Source organism: Saccostrea echinata, unplaced genomic scaffold (assembly GCF_033153115.1).
Source record: "Saccostrea echinata isolate AGI-Se365-2 ecotype Australia unplaced genomic scaffold, CSIRO_AGI_Sech_v1 ptg000002l, whole genome shotgun sequence".
Taxonomy (NCBI): Eukaryota; Metazoa; Mollusca; class Bivalvia; order Ostreida; family Ostreidae; genus Saccostrea; species Saccostrea echinata.
The window spans coordinates 29,542,149-29,562,597 of record NW_026889751.1 but is presented as its reverse complement, the minus strand read 5'-3'; the positions used below and the strand labels follow the sequence as shown (position 1 = coordinate 29,562,597).

Genomic DNA, 20,449 nt, shown 5'->3' with positions numbered 1-20,449 from the left:
TCCGGGTTTAGATAGATCGTACGTAAAAGAGAGCCCCCAGGCAAGAAGTTGTGGTATGCAGTTATGTCGCATTTTGTCGTGGCAGTGCATTGTGGTACTTTGTTTTTTTTAGCTCTACTGGTCAGAGAACAGAAGAGCTTATGCGAGAGTACGGTGTCCGTCGTCCGTCCGTCTAGCTGTCTAGCTGTCCGTCTGTCTGTAAACAATTTTTCAAAACGCTACTCCTCCTACAGTTTTGGTCTGATTTCAATATTACTTGGCACACAAGTAGACTAGATCTACACTAAAATACATAATTTAGTGCATCGGTTTTTGATTTTGATGAACGGTGTTGCCGTGGTTACTAAAAATAGAAATTTCTGTGAAATTCCTTTAAAATGCTACTCCTCCCACAGTTTTGGTCTGATTTCAATATGATTTGGCATACAAGTAGACTACATTAAGATACATAATTAAGTGCATCAGTTTTTGATTTTGATGAACGGTGTTGCCATGGTTACTAGAAATAGAAATTTCTGTGAAATTCCTTTAAAATGCTACTCCTCCCACAGTTTTGGTCTGACTTCAATATGATATGGCATACAAGTAGACTACATTAAGTTACATAATTTAGTGCATCAGTTTTTGATTTTGATGAACGGTGTTGCCATGGTTACTAAAAATAGAAATTTCTGTGAAATTCCTTTCAAACATTACTCCTCCGACAGTTTTGGTCTGATTTCAATATAACTTGGCACACAAGTAGACTACACTAAGATACATAATTCATTGCATCGGTTTTTGATTTCGATGAATGATGTTGCCATGGTTACTAGAAATGGAAATTTCTGTGAAATTCCTTTAAATTGCTACTCCTCCTTCAATATAACTTGGCAAACAAGTAGACTACATTAAGATAGTACATAATTCTATTTATTGCTGCATGTTGCAAAGTTTCAAATCCAAGTGCTACTTTTTCTTTGTTACATGTATATGTACAGACCAGTAGAGCTACAGTCTCATCAGAGACTTCTGGTTAATACTTAATATAACTTATCTTTTAAGTTTAGATATGCAGCATTCTTCTCCTGGTCCTGTCGCACATGTCAAATGGAAGGAAGTCACAAAGTGGTAGATTCCCCTGTTCGCGCTGAGACCTTTTCGCCCGTAGACTGTTTTGTACAATAAAATCATAGGAGTAAAGCCAAAAAAAGTTTCCAAGGCCAAATATTTCAAAATTCAATGCAGCAAGCTTTGTTATGCTCCTGAAATTCAAAATTCGGGGGTCATAGTTTTTCTGTCTGTCTGTCTGTCTGTTAAACTGTTTGTACGCAGAAACATTAACTAAGCCTATAACTTCTGCAGTATTGGGTCCGTTCGCCCTTTCTACCTGTTTGCATGAGTCCCGTTCGCCCAAGGTCAGTAAGGCATATTTCTCGTTCACCATGTACCCCGTTCGCCCTATTGTAAATATTGTATTTTAGGTCTATTCTTTTTTTTTTATTTTGTTAATTAATAGTAAACATATTTACTTTCTATCAGTATTGACTTTATTTCGGATTTTAATGCCTATCAAAGACGTAATCTAGACTATTTAATTGCTTTTAATTTAGTATTGTAAATTAGGAAACACTTTTTTAAAGATTCGTATTACATGTATGTTTTGAAAGTAATTAAGGAAACTGAGACATTTGTCATGTTAATAATCGGGAGTGAGCTGAGTCTCTGATTAACAGATTTATTTTTTGAATAACTAAATATAACGTTATATAATATTACTTATAAATTAAGAAGTATCACATCGAATTTGAACAGTTTTTTTTAAAATTTTTATTTCTTCATCTATACTGGAGAATGAAAAAATTAAAAATAAAATTATTATATCACAAAGCATACTCTTTCATATAGCATACAACAACTCTTGCAGCTCTAAACTTCAGCTATTTCCGCGTCGCCGATATTGAACGACGATTAATTACATGTGACGTAGCAGTGACATTGCTGTCTAACAATTCTTATGTTGGACTGGCAGGCCGGTCAACAATGAAATTGTTAGATCGATGCAATGAACATTTCTTTTGTTGGACTTTTTATTAGTAATAAATATATAGATATTTATAAGGGTATAACAATGACTAATATTAGCTTTTAAAGTCGGTGCCTAAGAAAAAAATGCCTGGTGACTAAAAATTTGCATTTGCGACTAAAATTTTCTAATTATAGGAGCCAGTTGGCACCTAAATTTTAGAGGTCCCATAAAGGCCTGCAATGAACAAGTAAAATTTTGCTTGCCTACGAACATTGACCCCCCACAAATTAAGATGATTCCACAGTAATATATAAGACTGCAATGAAAATAAACCTGTACACCTGTACATAGTACTCACTTAAAGAACAAATTAAAAGTTTTGTTTTATTCCTGACATGCTGCACTTCGCATTCCATGTATATTTACATGGTGTTTACAATACCCTTCAGATTTATTGTGATAATGAATTGTAGATTTAAAAATCAGATCTCCATAAGCAGCATAATAGTATATATCTTTATATAAATGTATTTTTAAAAAAAAAATATGTTACTTATTATATAGAATACAACACGGTGATGCATATTACTTTAGATATTTGATTTTCTTCACTTGTCTCTTTCCACGTTGAGCAACAAATAGATTGTCATTTGTATCTGTACACAGACCGTGGGGTCCACTCAGTCCACTGTCTATGTAATGGAGGAACTGTCCATCCTGGTCTATGATGTGGACACATTCATTGTCATAATCAGCTGTAAGGATGTGACTCTGACTGTTTGAGGTAATTCCTCGTGGATCAAATGGTTTGTTCTTTGGAGCAGGAGTATGTCCAGTGTACCTGAATCTCAGTTTCCCGGCCTGATTGACCACCACTACTGCTTCATCTCCTAAGTCAGACACACAGATATCCAGGTTCCTGTTCTCTGTTATGTATTTGTAATCAAAGGCAGAATAGAGAGGTTTACCTTTATCATCAAACTGAATGGTTTGTTTTTCTGTGGAGCCAGAGTAACGGACAACTTTTGTTTGTGTGTTATCATCACTGTACATGATAACCAGGAGGTCACCAGAGGAGGTACAACAGATACCTTCAGGTCTCCAGTTCTGTAGTCTGATCACCTCCTCTATCTTCTCATTCTTCACAATGTTCACAGTTCTATCTAAGTAATCAGTATAAACTAGATCTCCACTTTTTGTCACTGCTATGTCACATGGTGAGTTCCCTGACTTGGTTCTGATTGACTTGAGTAATGATCCCTGATTGATGCTGTAGAGTTTCATGGTGCTGCCATTTCCTCTTGTCCAGATTTCTTCATCAGTCAGACAGGCCACATTGTAAAGGCTTCCATACCCAGTGGCTATGGTGGTGACAGTCTCTGGTTCATCAAGCAGCTGTTTGACTAGAAGAGAGGATCCAGCTTCTGGTGATTTCTGTGTTGTCTTCATGCTGTAACCATGTTTATCTGATGTTAGAGAACTGGATGATAAGGCTCCGAACAGTTTTCTTAGTTCTTTTCCTTGGATTTTTCCCGGCATGAATTTGGGTAAAGATAGCATAATTTTGTTTGGAAGATTTCTGTATATATGTACACTGGATGTGACGCTAAATAGTTTTGACAAGTCATTAGTGTCTAAAGCCATGTCAACTGAATTGATTTCATCCTTGATGTCAGAAATGTTCTTGTTTATTTCATCCAGATGTTTCTGTAGAGTTTGTAACTGTGTGTTCTTCATCTCATCAACTTCAGCTTTAAGTTTCTTGACAAGTTTGTCAATTTCTCTGTGCCAGTCCTCTCCATGTTTTGTTATGGCCATTGAGAGATCTCCATATTCCTTTTCTAGCTGACTCATTCTGTTTTGTACATTAGAGGCAATGTCCTGGTAGGTTGGATAAATTATTTCATTTAATTCAGTTACATCTTTCATAATTTTGTTTCTTCTTTCATCTAAAACTTGTAGAATTTTCAAAAATTTATGACCTAGATGTTGATCAGATGCAATACAGGAGTTGCATACAGGAATGTCACATTGATTACAGTACATTTCACATCGCTCCTTGCTATGAGTTGTACATCCAGGGTAGAGGGGGGAAGATTTCCTGGCCTGAAATTTGACGACCTTGTGGTCCTTGAATTCATCTGTTGAGATGTGTTCTCCCACACAGGCCTTACACAGGTTGACAAGACATGTATCACAGTGCATCTGTACCACAACGGTCTCACACAGGTCACATCGCATCACGTCCTGGGCACTGGTACGTGGATCCATGATTAAATTTTAAAGCTCGATATCAATCTGAAAAATAAAAATTTAGCATTCTTACTAGGAATAATTTTACACAAAAGATAAAGATATCCATCTTGCATCCAAGATGACCTAGGAAATAGAGGAATTATGTTCCCCATGGTTAAAACCCACTAAATTTAACTGTTTTCAGATAAGTTTCTTGTCCTGTTTTTTTTACCTGAAGTTCAGTAATGGTGGACGTCCTTCCATTGATCCCCAAGTTCTATCTCTTTACTTTGTTCTTGTGACACACTTACCTGTGTTATCTACCTGTCAGGTGTTTATACTTCCTGGTTTGGAAGGGGATTTAAATACCTTGCTATTCAAAATGCTGAAGTTTTTTAACATTGAATTGACTTTAGAAGTTATCACATTTTTTAAATTTAAAGGCATTAGAAAAGTAATAGCTCCATCATGTAAATTTACAGTTCTGAAATATCTAATTATAAAAATAACTTTCAGTCTACATGAGCAGATAAAGAATTGGCAAGATTTTGTATTTTATTTCTCCTACCACACCAAAGAAATTAGAGTAGTACATGTATATATATGAATGAAATATGGAGATAACGAACAGTAATCTGGAGGTCAAAAGTCCATTGAAACAATACAACTCGGGAGCAGAGCAAACACGGACAGGTCTCTGAAAAACATCAGAGGTGGGATCTGGTGACATGGAGGAAGCATCCCTGTCGACCAGTCATACCTGTCATGTGATTGGGTAAACGGAAAAGAGGAGTAAGCATAAACTGTCGACTGGTCATACCTGTCATGTGCTCGATCCTTAAGGCATGATTGGGCAAATGGAAAAGAGGAGTAAGCATAAACTGTCCACCGGTCATATCTGCCGTGTGCTCCTTGACATGATCAGGCAAACAGAAAAAATCCTAGACTATATTTGTAATTATCATGATTATGGTGTTCAATTATTTTTTTCAGTTTGGGTAAGGGGATAAAAAAAAGTCATAAATAAAAATTCTGTATCATGTTTTTATTTATTTATACCAGGTGCAGGATACCATTCAACACAAAAAGAAGATGCTTATGTGAAACTCTGTAAATCTGCATGCTTAAAGGTAAATACTTTTTAATAATTATAATGTACATACTTATGTTATTAATTTTCTCAAAAGAATTAGTACTTCTGTTTCAGTGACTATCAAATTGTGTAATCCTTGATTGATTACATTCTTGTAGCCCTTTTTACAAAAATTCTTATGACTAAGATTAAAATTTCACAACTCTGTAATTTCTTTATTTAATAAAGAAAATTATTATTTCAGAATAATAATTCACAATTAGAAATATAAGATTTTTTATAACCTACAACAATTTATGTACCGGTACATATAGAAGAATTGGAAAATTTTAATTTTATTCATAAGACTTTTTGTGAAAAGGGCTATTGCCCTTTGAAGAAGGGAGGGCATATTGCTTTTCTGCTGTCTGTCGGTCGGTTGGTCTGTTGGTCCACCAACAGTTTCTGTTCATTTTCTTCGCAGAGGTTGCACATACTGAAATGAAATTTGGTATACAGATTTATCATAAGAATATCTAGGTCAATTTCTGTTTTGAGTACGATCGAGCAATTTTTGACAGAGTTATGCCCCCTGGACTTAGAAAAATTCCAATTATTTGCAAGTGCCTTTCATTTTCTTCGCAGAGGTTTCATGTAATGAAATGAAATTTGGTATACAGATTTATCTTTAAAATATCTAGGACAAGTTTTGTTTTGGATACGATCTAGCAATTTTTGACAGAGTTATGCCCTTTGGACTTAGAAAAAATCCAATTATTTGGAAGGGGATGGGGTGGGGCATAAGTGTTTCACAAATATCTCTTGCTGATTTTTAGCTCACCTGGGCCAAAGGCTCAAGTGAGTTTTCTGATAAAAATTTGCCTGTTGTCTGTCATTGCTTTGTTGTTATTTTCATAAACATTTTACAAATTTCATCATCTTCTCCAGAACCACTGGGCCAATTTCAACTAAGCCTGGCACAGAGTTTCCTTTTGGTAAAGGGGCTTCAAGTTCATTCAAATGAAGGGCCACACCTTCTTCTAAGGGGAGGTAAGGAAGAAATGGTAAAAATTGAATCGGTCATATAAAAATCTTCTTCTCAAGAACCACTGGGCCAGAAAAGATGAAACTTATGTGAAAGTATCCTGATATAGTGTTAAGATTCATATTTGTTCAAATCATGACCCCTGGGGTAGGTTGGGGCCACAATGGGTAATCAAAGTTTAAATAGGAATACATAGGAACAATCTTTAAAAAATCTTCCTCTTAAGAACAGCAAAGCCTGATTAGTCATATTTATATGGAAGCATCCTCAGGTAGTGTAGATTCAAGTTTGTTCAAATCATGACCCCAGGGGTAGGATAGGTCCACAATGGCAATCAATACATACAAATGTATAAAAAAATCTTTAAAATTTTCTCAGGAGCAGCAAAGTCATGATTAGTCATATTCTAATAGCAGGATCTTTAGGTAGTATCTAGATTCAGCTTTATTCAAATCATGACTTTGGAGGTCCAGTGGGACCACAATATGTCATCAAAGTTTTATTGAGAAAAAATCTCTGCTGCTAAAGAACAGGCAGGATCCCAGTAACTCAGGTGAGCATTGTGGCCCTTTGGCCTCATTTATTTTTCCCCTTTAATGTTTTATGTCTTATGCAGCAAGTAAACCATAATCACCTTTTATTTCGGCATAAAGATTTACACAGAAACTGACTTTTTAGGGCTGTCAGAGATCAAAAAGAGGTTTGACAGTTTTTAAATTACCAAAAGGTTTCTCAACGTTATGCATGTCTGTAAAGGGACATTTAGTATGTAAGCGGTCCTATATTTCTTTCTTTTATTTTGCATGTTATATATAATGCAGAAAACCAGGTCAGGGGTGCTACATGTAATATATACTGAAACGCAAAAGAAACGCAACATCCTATTTTAGAGGGGAAAATTATATAAAGGATATAATTTTGTATCTAAAAAGTACGGATATCTTCAACATTGTAAGTATCGATAATTTAACGGTTGAATGATTTTCATGCCATAACCGGAAGTTAAGTTTGAGCCCGCTGAACAGAAATAAAAAATTGCATGTTTAACAAAAAATCTGACAAAAATTTGGGGTTTTAAGGGTTTGTATCTGTTAATCATATGTAATGCAGCAATATTTCGCAAAATAAATTCTCCTTTCGTTTCCGGAAGAGATGCCAAGGCTTTCTGAAAATGACTTAAGTACGCATTTCAAATGCTCTAGCTGGAAAAGCTGAAAATAAAGGTGATGGAGAATTGCAGATGCAAAAATGCCCGAGAACACGCCTCAACAGGCTCATACGTATCATTAGCATGAATGATAGTCCGTGGACCGGAAGTCCAAGTGTTACTACAGTGCGCTAGGTTAGAGAAAATTCGACTTCATCATCTGAAAAACGGACATTTAAAAATGGCAAAGAATATTTTTTTCGCTCAGATCCCGAGATTGATGAACTTACTGCATCGTGGAAATCAAGCTGCAATTGCTGTGCATGACAGTCTTCCACGCTATAATTGAATGGCCGGGAAGGGGGGTGTTTTAACAGTCATGTGTTACTTTCTAAAGTTAAAAGGTAATCATTTAACATTGTTATCAAATCTTTGATGCTTTTAAATCGAGTTTAACTTAACTGTAACCAGTTTTGAAAATCATTAGTTAAAAGGTTCAAATATTTGTAGATTACTGCTAGTTGCGTTTCTTTTGCGTTTCAGTATACATCCATGACCCAGGTGGGCAATGTGACCAACAGGCCTCTTATTAATACTTGTTTTATCAAGTAGGTATTGAAAGAGGGGTGTGATTCTGATGTGACAATGGGATCATGGTAGCTTGGAAATTTTACTGTGAAATAACTTATTTTCATAGGAGTTTAACATTTGTGGTTGTGATTATGAAGAAATCAGTGAATTCACATCCACCATGAACTGTAAATTAAATTTCATATACATAATAAATAGCACTTCTCCAACCAGGAGGTATAATCAGCTCAAACCAATATTTATTCCTCAGTTCACTGAAAATTGACACTATGAAAAAAATTGATTTTACAGTATATGTTGTGAGCATGGTAGTTCAGATGTGCATTCTGGTCTTATGTGGCCCATGGGTCCATTGTTTCACATTAATACTTGATTTTTATTTATCAGGTGTATCATCTGCTGGAGAAAGGGAGGGATGCTGTAGAGTGTGTGACAGAGGCTGTTAAATGTTTAGAGGTATGGACAAAATAAGTGAAACTGTAGAGTGTGTGACAGAAGCTGTTAAATGTTTAGAGGTATGGACAAAATAAGTAAAACTGTAGAGTGTGTGACAGAGGCTGTTAAATGTTTAGAGGTATGGACAAAATAATAAAACTGTAGAGTGTGTGACAGAGGCTGTTAAATGCTTAGAGGTATGGACAAAATAATAAAACTATAGAGTGTGTGACAGAGGCTGTTAAATGTTTAGAGGTATGGACAAAATAAATAAAACTAGAGTGTTCCAAGGAACCCACGTGCTGCCTGCTATTAGCTTCATTAAAGATGTAACTAAATCTAAGAGTAGTCAGCTATTTATTGGCTACTAGCATTTAGTTCATGATAAAAAACCCAAGGATAGTAAGACTATGATAGAATATGACAATCAAATAGAAATACAAATCCCAAACCCCTCAAAGCTAAAATGGATGTTAATAAATATAAATAATTATTTATCAATTAATTAATTAATACGTGATTTCAAACCTTTCTTCAAAAGAGACTTTAGGCTGTCTTTACCGCAATTGTCAGTCTACGCCATCCATACTGAAATACTATTTTCATAGTACTTAAATTCCTGAAAGTACATTGTCATGAGCTCATAAACGTGTATAAATGCTAATTATCAAATCCCTGCCTCTCTAAATTCAAAAGACATAAGTTAAATTTTACCCTCTGCAGTATATTTTGCAAAGTAGGCTAAAGGTCAAGGTCAAGTGGACTGTTATGCTGATATTTTTCAAAATGTTTTTTGACAAACAGTGCACATGCTAAATAGCATAAACTTACCTCTTAAATGTCAAAAAAAAGTTGTATATTGGCACTGTCAACTATTTCAAAAATTCGGTCAAAGGTCAAGTTCAATGATAACTAGGTCGGTAACCATGGTAAAATACAAAAGCCATAGTGCCAAGCTATAGATGTGCAAAATATCAAATCCATACCTCTTACAGTTCTCGAGATATAAGGTGGATGAATGGACAAACAGACACCGGGTAAAGTGATCCCTTAGTGCTGCTCTGCTCTGCAGGTGACACAACTATGTAATACAGGAACTTTGTTTTTGCAATGTTAATGTGCTTTTGAATTTTCTCATCGGAATGTTCATAAAGAGGTTGTTTGGGAACATTTTAGCTTTAGCCATAAACTCCTGGTCTGCTTCATGCTCAGTACATATTTCAAGGTGGAAAAATATTTTTATTATAGGTCATCTTTAAAATAATGTTTGTTTGCCTTCTCCCAACTCATGATAAAAAAAAGGTCAGTAGGTAGGTGGGAACTTTTTTCTCCAGAAATTTTCAACATCAATGCTTAATTTTCAGAATTGGTTAAAAGTAAAGATATTTATACAAATTAAAAAAAAGTTGTTACTTAAGAATTAGAAAATTCCAGAAGGAACAAAATATTTATTAATTAAAAAAAAATGATGACATTTTAATTAATTAGCTTCTTCTTAAAAGGAATGGGTGAGGGCATATTTGATCACTGTTTCCTTGATTGAGTTTATTCTTGGAAATGTTTCAATTGCTTTGCCCCCAAGAGCAAACCTAGCAAATACTTGTATAATATATACTTATTGCCATCTTTTTTTAATTCTCAAAGCAATAAGCCCATTCTTTCCAGTGCTAACTTTAGCTCTGTTGCTATTGCCTATTTTAAAACATACAATCAAACCTTGTTATCCCAAACTCCATGGGACTGAGAAAAAAATGAGATATCTGAAAATTAGAGATATCCAGGGTTATAATACTTAAAGAATAAGTGGTTTGAACTTCCAAATAACTTGGACATATCCATGGTATCAAAGATAATGATGTTCAAGATTATACCGAAGTTCATCTGTAGTATTTACAAGAATTTTTCGTCTATATTATAAGAATTCAGTGCTGACCAATGCAGGCATGGGATCCAATCTAAACATCAATGGCTTTGTGGAATGTGATGCCTCTATTATGGAGGGAAAGAAGTTGGTATTTGGAGCAGTTGGGGCCATTTCTGGTAAGACATTACTCAATGTACTAGATAAAGGGAAATGTAGGGAAAAAGTTTTCAGAGAAACTCTTTTTTATTATTTTAGAAGCTGTATGTTTGCAAGACTTTTTGTGCTGTAGGTGTAAAGAACCCAGTAGAAGTGTCTGCCACACTGGTATCCAGACAGTTAGGGGACAAGTTGTCCCTGGGGAGACTGCATCCCAGGTAACAATTAATTACATGTTAACCAAACCTACAGAACCAATAGGAATGATGGCTTATAATGTCGTTATTTAATTAATCAACTTATTTAGTTTCAATACTTTAAATAATCAATAGAAGACAACAAGAAGCAAATTTACTTCAAAAGTATTAAACTCTCTTGTTTAGTGTTATTGTAGAGAAGTAAATCAATTATTGTCATGTACAGACTGGGTAGTGTACTCATGTATTAAAAGTAAACTCTCTTGTCTAGTGTTATTTTCGAAAAGTAAATCAATTATTGTCATGTACAGACTGGGTACTGAAGTCATGTATTAAAAGTAAACTCTCTTGTTTAGTGTTATTGTAGAGAAGTAAATCAATTATTGTCATGTACAGACTGGGTAGTGTACTCGTGTATTAAAAGTAAAGTCTCTTGTTTAGTGTTATTGTAGAGGAGTAAATCAATTATTGTCATGTACAGACTGGGTAGTGTACTCGTGTATTAAAAGTAAAGTCTCTTGTTTAGTGTTATTGTAGAGGAGTAAATCAATTATTGTCATGTACAGACTGGGTAGTGTACTCGTGTATTAAAAGTAAACTCTCTTGTTTAGTGTTATTGTAGAGAAGTAAATCAATTATTGTCATGTACAGACTGGGTAGTGTACTCGTGTATTAAAAGTAAAGTCTCTTGTTTAGTGTTATTGTAGAGGAGTAAATCAATTATTGTCATGTACAGACTGGGTAGTGTACTCATGTATTAAAAGTTAAATCTCTTGTGTAGTGTTATTGTAGAGAAGTAAATCAATTATTGTCATGTACAGACTGGGTACTGAAGTCATGTATTAAAAGTAAACTCTCTTGCTTAGTGTTATTGTAGAGAAGTAAATCAGTTATTTACCTGTACAGACTGGGTAGTGTACTGATGTATTAAAAGTAAACTCTCTTGTTTAGTGTTATTGTAGAGGAGTAAATCAATTATTTACCTGTACAGACTGGGTACTGAAGTCATGTATTAAAAGTAAACTCTCTTGTTTAGTGTTATTGTAGAGAAGTAAATCAATTATTGTCATGTACAGACTGGGTAGTGTACTCATGTATTAAAAGTAAACTCTCTTGTTTAGTGTTATTGTAGAGGAGTAAATCAATTATTGTCATGTACAGACTGGGTAGTGTACTCGTGTATTAAAAGTAAACTCTCTTGTTTAGTGTTATTGTAGAGAAGTAAATTATTTACATGTACAGACTGGGTAGTGTACTCATGTATTAAAAGTAAACTCTCTTGTTTAGTGTTATTGTAGAGAAGTAAATCAATAATTGTCATGTACAGACTGGGTAGTGTACTCATGTATTAAAAGTAAAGTCTCTTGTTTAGTGTTATTGTAGAGAAGTAAATCAATTATTGTCATGTACAGACTGGGTAGTGTGTACTCATGTATTAAAAGTAAACTTTCTTGTTTAGTGTTATTGTAGAGAAGTAAATCAATTATTTACCTGTACAGACTGAGTACTGAAGTCATGTATTAAAAGTAAACTTTCTTGTTTAGTGTTATTGTAGAGAAGTAAATCAATTATTTACCTGTACAGACTGGGTAGTGTACTGATGTATTGAAAGTAAACTCTCTTGTTTAGTGTTATTGTAGAGAAGTAAATCAATTATTGTCATGTACAGACTGGGTAGTGTACTCATGTATTAAAAGTAAACTCTCTTGTTTAGTGTTATTGTAGAGAAGTAAATCAGTTATTTACCTGTACAGACTGGGTAGTGTACTGATGTATTAAAAATAAACTCTCTTGTTTAGTGTTATTGTAGAGAAGTAAATTATTTACATGTACAGACTGGGTAGTGTACTCATGTATTAAAAGTAAACTCTCTTGTTTAGTGTTATTGTATAGGAGTAAATCAAATATTGTCATGTACAGACTGGGTAGTGTACTCATGTATTAAAAGTAAAGTCTTTTGTTTAGTGTTATTGTAGAGAAGTAAATCAATTATTGTAATGTACAGACTGGGTACTGAAGTCATGTATTAAAAGTAAACTCTCTTGTTTAGTGTTATTGTAGAGAAGTAAATCAATTATTTACCTGTACAGACTGGGTAGTGTACTGATGTATTGAAAGTAAACTCTCTTGTTTAGTGTTATTGTACAGAAGTAAATCAATTATTTACCTGTACAGACTGGGTAGTGTACTGATGTATTAAAAGTAAACTCTCTTGTTTAGTGTTATTGTAGAGAAGTAAATCAATTATTTACATGTACAGACTGGGTAGTGTACTCATGTATTAAAAATAAACTCTCTTGTTTAGTGTTATTGTAGAGAAGTAAATCAATTATTGTCATGTACAGACTGGGTAGTGTACTGATGTATTAAAAGTAAACTCTCTTGTTTAGTGTTATTGTAGAGGAGTAAATCAATTATTGTCATGTACAGACTGGGTACTGAAGTCATGTATTAAAAGTAAACTCTCTTGTTTAGTGTTATTGTAGAGAAGTAAATCAATAATTGTCATGTACAGACTGGGTAGTGTACTCATGTATTAAAAGTAAAGTCTCTTGTTTAGTGTTATTGTAGAGGAGTAAATCAATTATTGTCATGTACAGACTGGGTAGTGTACTGATGTATTAAAAGTAAACTCTCTTGTTTAGTGTTATTGTAGAGAAGTAAATCAATTATTGTCATGTACAGACTGGGTAGTGTATTGATGTATTAAAAGTAAACTCTCTTGTTTAGTGTTATTGTAGAGAAGTAAATCAATTATTGTCATGTACAGACTGGGTAGTGTACTGATGTATTAAAAGTAAACTCTCTTGTTTAGTGTTATTGTAGAGAAGTAAATCAATTATTGTCATGTACAGACTGGGTACTGAAGTCATGTATTAAAAGTAAACTCTCTTGTTTAGTGTTATTGTAGAGAAGTAAATCAATTATTGTCATGTACAGACTGGGTACTGAAGTCATGTATTAAAAGTAAACTCTCTTGTTTAGAGTTATTGTAGAGAAGTAAATCAATTATTGTCATGTACAGACTGGGTAGTGTGTACTCGTGTATTAAAAGTAAAGTCTCTTGTTTAGAGTTATTGTAGAGAAGTAAATCAATTATTGTCATGTACAGACTGGGTAGTGTGTACTCATGTATTAAAAGTAAACTCTCTTGTTTAGTGTTATTATAGAGGAGTAAATCAATTATTGTCATGTACAGACTGGGTAGTGTGTACTCATGTATTAAAAGTAAACTCTCTTGTTTAGTGTTATTGTAGGTGAAGGAGCTGAAAAGTGGGCTGAAGAAAATGAGATAAAAACTTTAGAAACCAGACACTTAATAACAGGTAACCATAGCTTAACCATGCACTACTAGATGAGCCTATTTTCCTCTTATTTTTGTATTTATAGTAAAATTGTGCTAAACATACACACTTAATATACATATATATGAATCACACAAATATCTGCCCAACAAAGAAAAATAGTCGATAAATGCAATGAGGTTTGTAATGAAGATTGACTAATAGAAAGAAACATTTCAATAAAGTAACAGTATTTTATAATTGAGTATTGGACACTCTGTCCCAGTCTCTTTTATAAAGCAGGTATATCCAGTAATGGTCAGGTATTAAATATTCATTGTTTTATTATTACTGAAGATGAAGCTCAGAAAACTTACCAGAATCACAAAAGGAAACTGGACATTGTAAATGAGAGAGACAGCAACAAGAAAAGGAAGCTAACACAACAGGTAAAGAAAAAAATCAGAGAGAAAACTTGACATTGATCATTTGCTGTAGTCTAGTGGTAGGGCATTCTTAGCTTTCGTCTGGTCTCATTCTTATTTGCTCACTATGTCAAACCTCATGTCCCTGAGTGCTGAGTATAGGCCTAAATTTGATGCCCTTTATAGACATATGTTGATAACTCAATATGTGTGAAAGCTTCTTGAATGGCACGTAAAACATCATACAATTGATTAATCAATGTATTTTTTGGTGATAGATGACTATTATTCTTGTATTTGTCTAGAGAAATGACAAAACAGAGGAAAGTTTTGATGTACAGGAGGAAGAAGAGAAAATACAGGACACCGTGGGGGCTATCGTCATGGATACCAGTGGTAACATAGCATCAGCGGTGTCCAGTGGTGGAATTTCTCTGAAACAACTTGGAAGACTTGGTCCCGTATGTATATTGCCAATAAATAACAATTGTATTTAAAAAAGATAAATATAGGATCTCCCATGATTTGTAGTTGCATATGATTTTTATCCAACGAGTTGTGTGGTTTTTTTCCCGAGTCTTGGTGAGGGGATAAAAACACACGAGTTGGATAAAAATCATATCTAACCACAAATCATAGGAGATTCTTTTTTATTCCATGTTTTATACATCACTATCCATGTTTTACACTGTTTTTATATAGGAATCCAAATTTTTTTACTTCATCACTCTCACGCAAAATCCATTTTGATTTCACAGCAGTGGGATATTTTAAAAAAATGTCCAATGAGTAATATCCACAGGATAAAGGTTGTAAATATGGGATAAATTCTTTTAATGAGTTTTGATTACAGAATATTTACCTACAGATTATTAACTGAATATTGAAAAATATGCAAACCTCAGTTTGTAACGGTAAAGTGGACAGAACTTGGGAGGTCCACATCTGCACAAAGACCAAGGGCAGACATTTTCCAGAAATTCAGTTTAATATTCTGTTTAATTTTTTATTTCATTTATTCTTATACCCATACTTTTATTTAAAAAAAATCACAAGCTGATTAAAATTAGAAGCTCTGAATCCACTACCGCTTCTAATTCATCTAACAACATCCCATTCAGGGTCACATCAGAGAGACCTTTCCTTTATGAATAAACATAAAAATTTCGGCGCATCAAATTCAAGCTTCTGTATACGATTTTAAAATTAGTTTTACAGCTACATCTTAACATTATTGATGCTCAGTAGACTGACTTACGTTGAATTAATGTAATTTGGGTATAAATTGAACGTATAGTCCACCAATCTGGCATTCTTACCCGAATAACGCAAATGAAAATGCACAAACTATACGTCTATATATCCCTCATGTCACATTCATATATAGCATGGTCTTTACCATGCATATTTTGTTTACTACGAAACCCCTCGGGCGTTTAGGTTTGGCAGTAAAAGAAAGAAACGCACCCAAGCTATAAGCCAAGATTTCAAAGACAGCGATTTCATTGGGTAATTGAAAGGTCGCTCTGATGTGACCCCGAATGGGATGTTGTTAGATATTTGAGAAGCGGTAGCAGATTCGGAACATCTAATTTTAATTAGATTAAAAAAAATCATATATACAGAATTTCTCTATTGAGAAATGTATAAAAATATGTAATTTAAAAAGCTATCAATCAATCTTTCACTTAAAATACCTAAGTTTAAAGGTGAAAACTCTCATTTTAACTCTAAAATTTTTTTGTTAAGTGCTCAAATTGAATATATGGACTCTGCTTAATGTGCTCTTACTTCATGAATGAGTTATTTGAGTGATTGTATGATTTGAGAGTTACAGCTGAACTTTGATATATTCAACACTGATATCTTGAATACCATGTATGTGTCAAAATAGTTTGGAAGTCCCTACCACTTATTCTTTAAGTATTGTATTTTACTTTGGAAATATCAAATTCTCATATATCTTGAAGTTTTTGATCAATCCTATTGAGTTTAACATAACAAGATTTGACTGTACATTTAATTACAAAATTTGTTGTGTGCATTTAGATTCCAGACAGTGAAAATTTTTAGTACATGTATTTACTCTTTAACTGTCAGGCAGCAACATATGGTGCTGGATGTTGGGCCTACAATCAGAGACCAGGAAAACCAGGGGTGGGAACCAGTACATCAGGTAAGACGACAGTAAGATTAGATAGAGGTCACCTGATGACCTGAAAAACCATGAAAAAGTGCCAGGAACAGTTAATTATTTAATTAAGAAATTCTGAAATAGTCCCTAAGTTAAGCATATAAAGATGGTGTCTTATATTGCAACTAGAAATAAATATGCATGTAAAAAAATTGTATATGTATACATGAAACTAATGGTTAATGGTACAAATGTGCATACACATTGTCAAGTTCAAAAATAATATTCTCATATAACCCAAAATATTGAACAATTTGACCTATAACTTTGCAAAGGAATTGTATTCTAATATTTTTGATGATGTAAGTACTTGGCCTGCATATGTATTTTTTGGCCAAAGATTCTTTGAATTGTGAAATCTAAGAATTCAGATATGATAAAAAGAAATGAAGTCATTGAAATGCAGTTGTGAAACCACAACATTTTTACTTAGAAGCATATATGTTATTTTGCAGAAAATGGAATTTCAACAGAATGTAAATAAAATATATTTCATGTGACACATAAAAGCATTAATCAACCATAATTTAACATATTACATTTCAAATCATATGAATTTAATTGTGAACCGTTTTCCTCAGTTTATCATCTATTCATGTTTCAGTTGTAAATCTGGTGTAATTTTCAATTAGGAAGTGGTGAACACATCATGAAGACGTTTCTGGCCAGAGAGAGTGCCTTGTCTATACAATGTGAAGATAATGCTAGTCTGGGACTGTCCAACTGCTTTAAAAATAACTTCTTAGGTCAGTGACTATGCTAGTCTGGTACTGTCGAACTGTTTTAAAAATAACGTCTTAAGTCCGAGACTATGCTAGTCTACATTTTCTCAGCTCCCTTTAAAAAGACTTCTTAGGTCAGTATCTACAGTCAGTGAATATGCTCTTCAGATGGTAAACAATTCTGGGCTGAATTGTCTCTTAAGGAACCTCTTGGGTTATTTTCTGTGTACTGTGTAGCTGAAGTAAATCAGTTTTGTTAATGGACTGGTAAAATTCACAATAAATATACCTTATCAATTTTTAGGGGCCTTAACTTATTTCAATGCCAATTTGCATTTCTTTTCCTGACAGAGTCAGAGTTTTTGGAAGAAGAGGAGGATAAGTTAGCTGGGGTGCTGGCTCTCAGACAGAATGAAGATAATATAGGTATCCATGGCGATTAATCAGTACTATTCAAGACATGCTAAAAATAATTTTATTTGAATATTAAATTATTTTATTGATAGCACATGTATATCACAGATGTCCTTCTGTGTCACTAAAACAATTTTCATTGATGATTTATCCCTTGATACATGGTATTTACAACATGTTAAAAGATTTCTAGTTTTAAACTGTTTATGCACACCATGTTATTTGAATTTTATTTTACAGTGGAATTATTATGGGGTCACACTACAGATAGCATGTGTGTGGGGTATATGTCTTCTTCACTGCAGAAACCAAAGGTAGTGTACTTAATGGAAAGTAAATACTGTTCCAAGCAAGAATTGCAAATACATGTACATGTACATGGTAGAAAGGCAGGAAATATAACACTTCTCTTTGGGGCATTTTTTATTGCATTATTTTTATACCTCAAGCACATTGTGTAAAGTGATTTTATTAAAATATTAATTTAGCTTTCTTTATAAGGTAATAGTTACAAGTATATACATGTAGTAAAATTAAAATTTATATTAAATTATATGTAATTAATAATGTTTTTGCAGAAATTTTTACATTATAAGGTAATTGTTGATGTATAATTGTAGGTTGTCATGTCTCGGCTCCCTGATGGTGGGGTGCCTGGAAAATCTTTCACTATGTCTGGAGTGTCCATATGAAAGGATACTCTGTCAATGGAATGTCCTCACAAACCATGTATTGTGAGTCTATTTATAGAGACCAGGGAAATCCCTCACCACCTCTGTAGCGGCTGTCAGGAGATATACCATAGATGGGAAATCCCTCATCATAGCTGGTTGTCGATATAAGATGATATGCTGAGACTGAATGAGGAAATTCCTCACAATATTTGCAGTGTCTATTTGAAAGACATGAAGGAAAATCAGGGAAACATATTCCATCTCTGATGTGTTCATTTTAAGGGTGCAAACTAAATAATACATCATATATTGTTTTCCTGAATTAGACTTCTAGACTCTGGTTTTGAGAATTTTTGAAAGACTTAACCTCAAGAATAATCAGATCTACCTTCTCAGAACTGGATGATGGTTACTACCCAAAGAAAACACTTCCAAACAATGAGAATCATAAACATATCCCTGGAACAGTAATTAATCTTAATGAATGATGTTTAGAGTAGTAGACAATATCAGTATGAGATATTTATTATTTACAATCATTAAACTGTTTACAATTCTCTGATTTTGCAGAATTTCACTTCATTTTGACTGAAGCTTTTAGAACACAATTCAGTAAGTGCTTAATGGTTGACCTATTTGTTTTATTATCCTTTTATCACAAGGTGATTTGTTACAATTAAAGGGAGGATTGAAAAGAAAAACTCTATCTTCTCTTGTTTAAACTCCAATTTGATAGGATACTTTGAACATCTACATTATGTCTTGAGCCTTTGTATGATAGATATTCCAAGGAATATTTGACCAAAACAGTGGCAGGCTTTAGTGGTATGATTTGGTTGTGTAACCCTTTCTTCAATTATATTAAAAGTTTTAGAGAAGAAAAATATCTCTGGTGAATAAAATATACTATTAGCAATATTTTTACCATAGATAATACATATATTTATCCCATGTTTACCCCTTTATCCAGTGGATATCACTCATTGGATATTTTTTAATATCCCAGTGCTGTGATGTCACAATGGGTTTTGCGTGAAAATGATGAAGTAAAATAATTTGGATTCCTATATAAAAACAGTGTAAAACATTGATAGTGATGTTTAAAACCTGGGGATAAAATGAATCTAGCTCCGATGATATATGATTTTTATTGAACTGGTATGTTTCTTTTATTCCCTTGCCGAGGCTTGGGTATAAAAAAATTACAACTCATTGGATAAAAATCATATCCAACCTCAAATCATGGGAGATCCTATATTTATGTTCATTTTACTTTACATTTAAAAATTCCACTATCACTTTTGTCTTTTGAGGTTTTACATGCAACTTCCTTCCCTGACCCTGCTCTAAATAGGATAATTATTACATAATTTACTGATGGCTGGATAAGAGGGACGTCCATGGATCAGATGGTTATTTAAATGATAATCATCATATTGAAAGGATATGTAGGTATAGAGATTTTAACAAACGTGTTTTAGAAACAGGTTCTTTATCACAAAACCATGCAGTTTATTTCTATGCTTTGTCATTGTTTAAATTAAAAAGATGAATATAAGTTCTTTAGTCATTTATCTCAAATGATATGCATGATATATATGGAGATAATGAACAGTATTCAAGCTCAAAAGTCCATTAAACAATACAAAATGGGAGCAGAGCAAACACGGACCTCCAAAACATCAGAGGTGGGATTAGGTGCCATGGAGGAGTGAGCATCCCCTGCCGACCGGTCACACCCGCCGCGTGCTCCTTGTCATGATTGGGAAATAACGGAAAAATCCGTCGACAATTCTGTGTGTAAATAATGGCCTAACAATAAGTATGAAAAACGTCCGTCAGCATTTGGCTCAGTGATAAATTGTATTTGCTGACAAGGTCATTGCTTCGACCATAGAACTTACGAAATGATGACTTTAAACGAGACTGCTGATATTCTTGTTTCATCAACGTGTTTGTCAATAATTTACCTCGTTTTAGAAATTG

The 20,449-nt window shown here is 33.6% G+C and overlaps 2 protein-coding genes across 2 annotated transcripts; one reads left to right on the top strand and one right to left on the bottom strand.

Annotated features, from left to right (window-relative positions):
- The first annotated feature begins 5 nt into the window (after positions 1–5).
- On the top strand, positions 6–18,964 carry LOC133176743 (threonine aspartase 1-like). Its single transcript, XM_061311817.1, has 13 exons — positions 6–94; positions 5,306–5,373; positions 8,486–8,554; positions 10,453–10,573; positions 10,687–10,771; positions 13,997–14,076; positions 14,392–14,483; positions 14,765–14,920; positions 16,560–16,635; positions 17,286–17,399; positions 17,727–17,801; positions 18,030–18,103; positions 18,410–18,964. Exons 1-13 carry the CDS (start codon positions 64–66, stop codon positions 18,479–18,481), a joined length of 1,113 nt encoding a protein of 370 aa, XP_061167801.1. The 5' UTR covers positions 6–63; the 3' UTR covers positions 18,482–18,964.
- On the bottom strand, positions 2,587–4,287 carry LOC133176732 (E3 ubiquitin-protein ligase TRIM71-like). The gene has a single exon (XM_061311808.1). The coding sequence runs from the start codon at positions 4,277–4,279 to the stop codon at positions 2,594–2,596; it is 1,686 nt and encodes a 561-aa protein (XP_061167792.1). The 5' UTR covers positions 4,280–4,287; the 3' UTR covers positions 2,587–2,593.
- Positions 18,965–20,449: the final 1,485 nt, after the last annotated feature.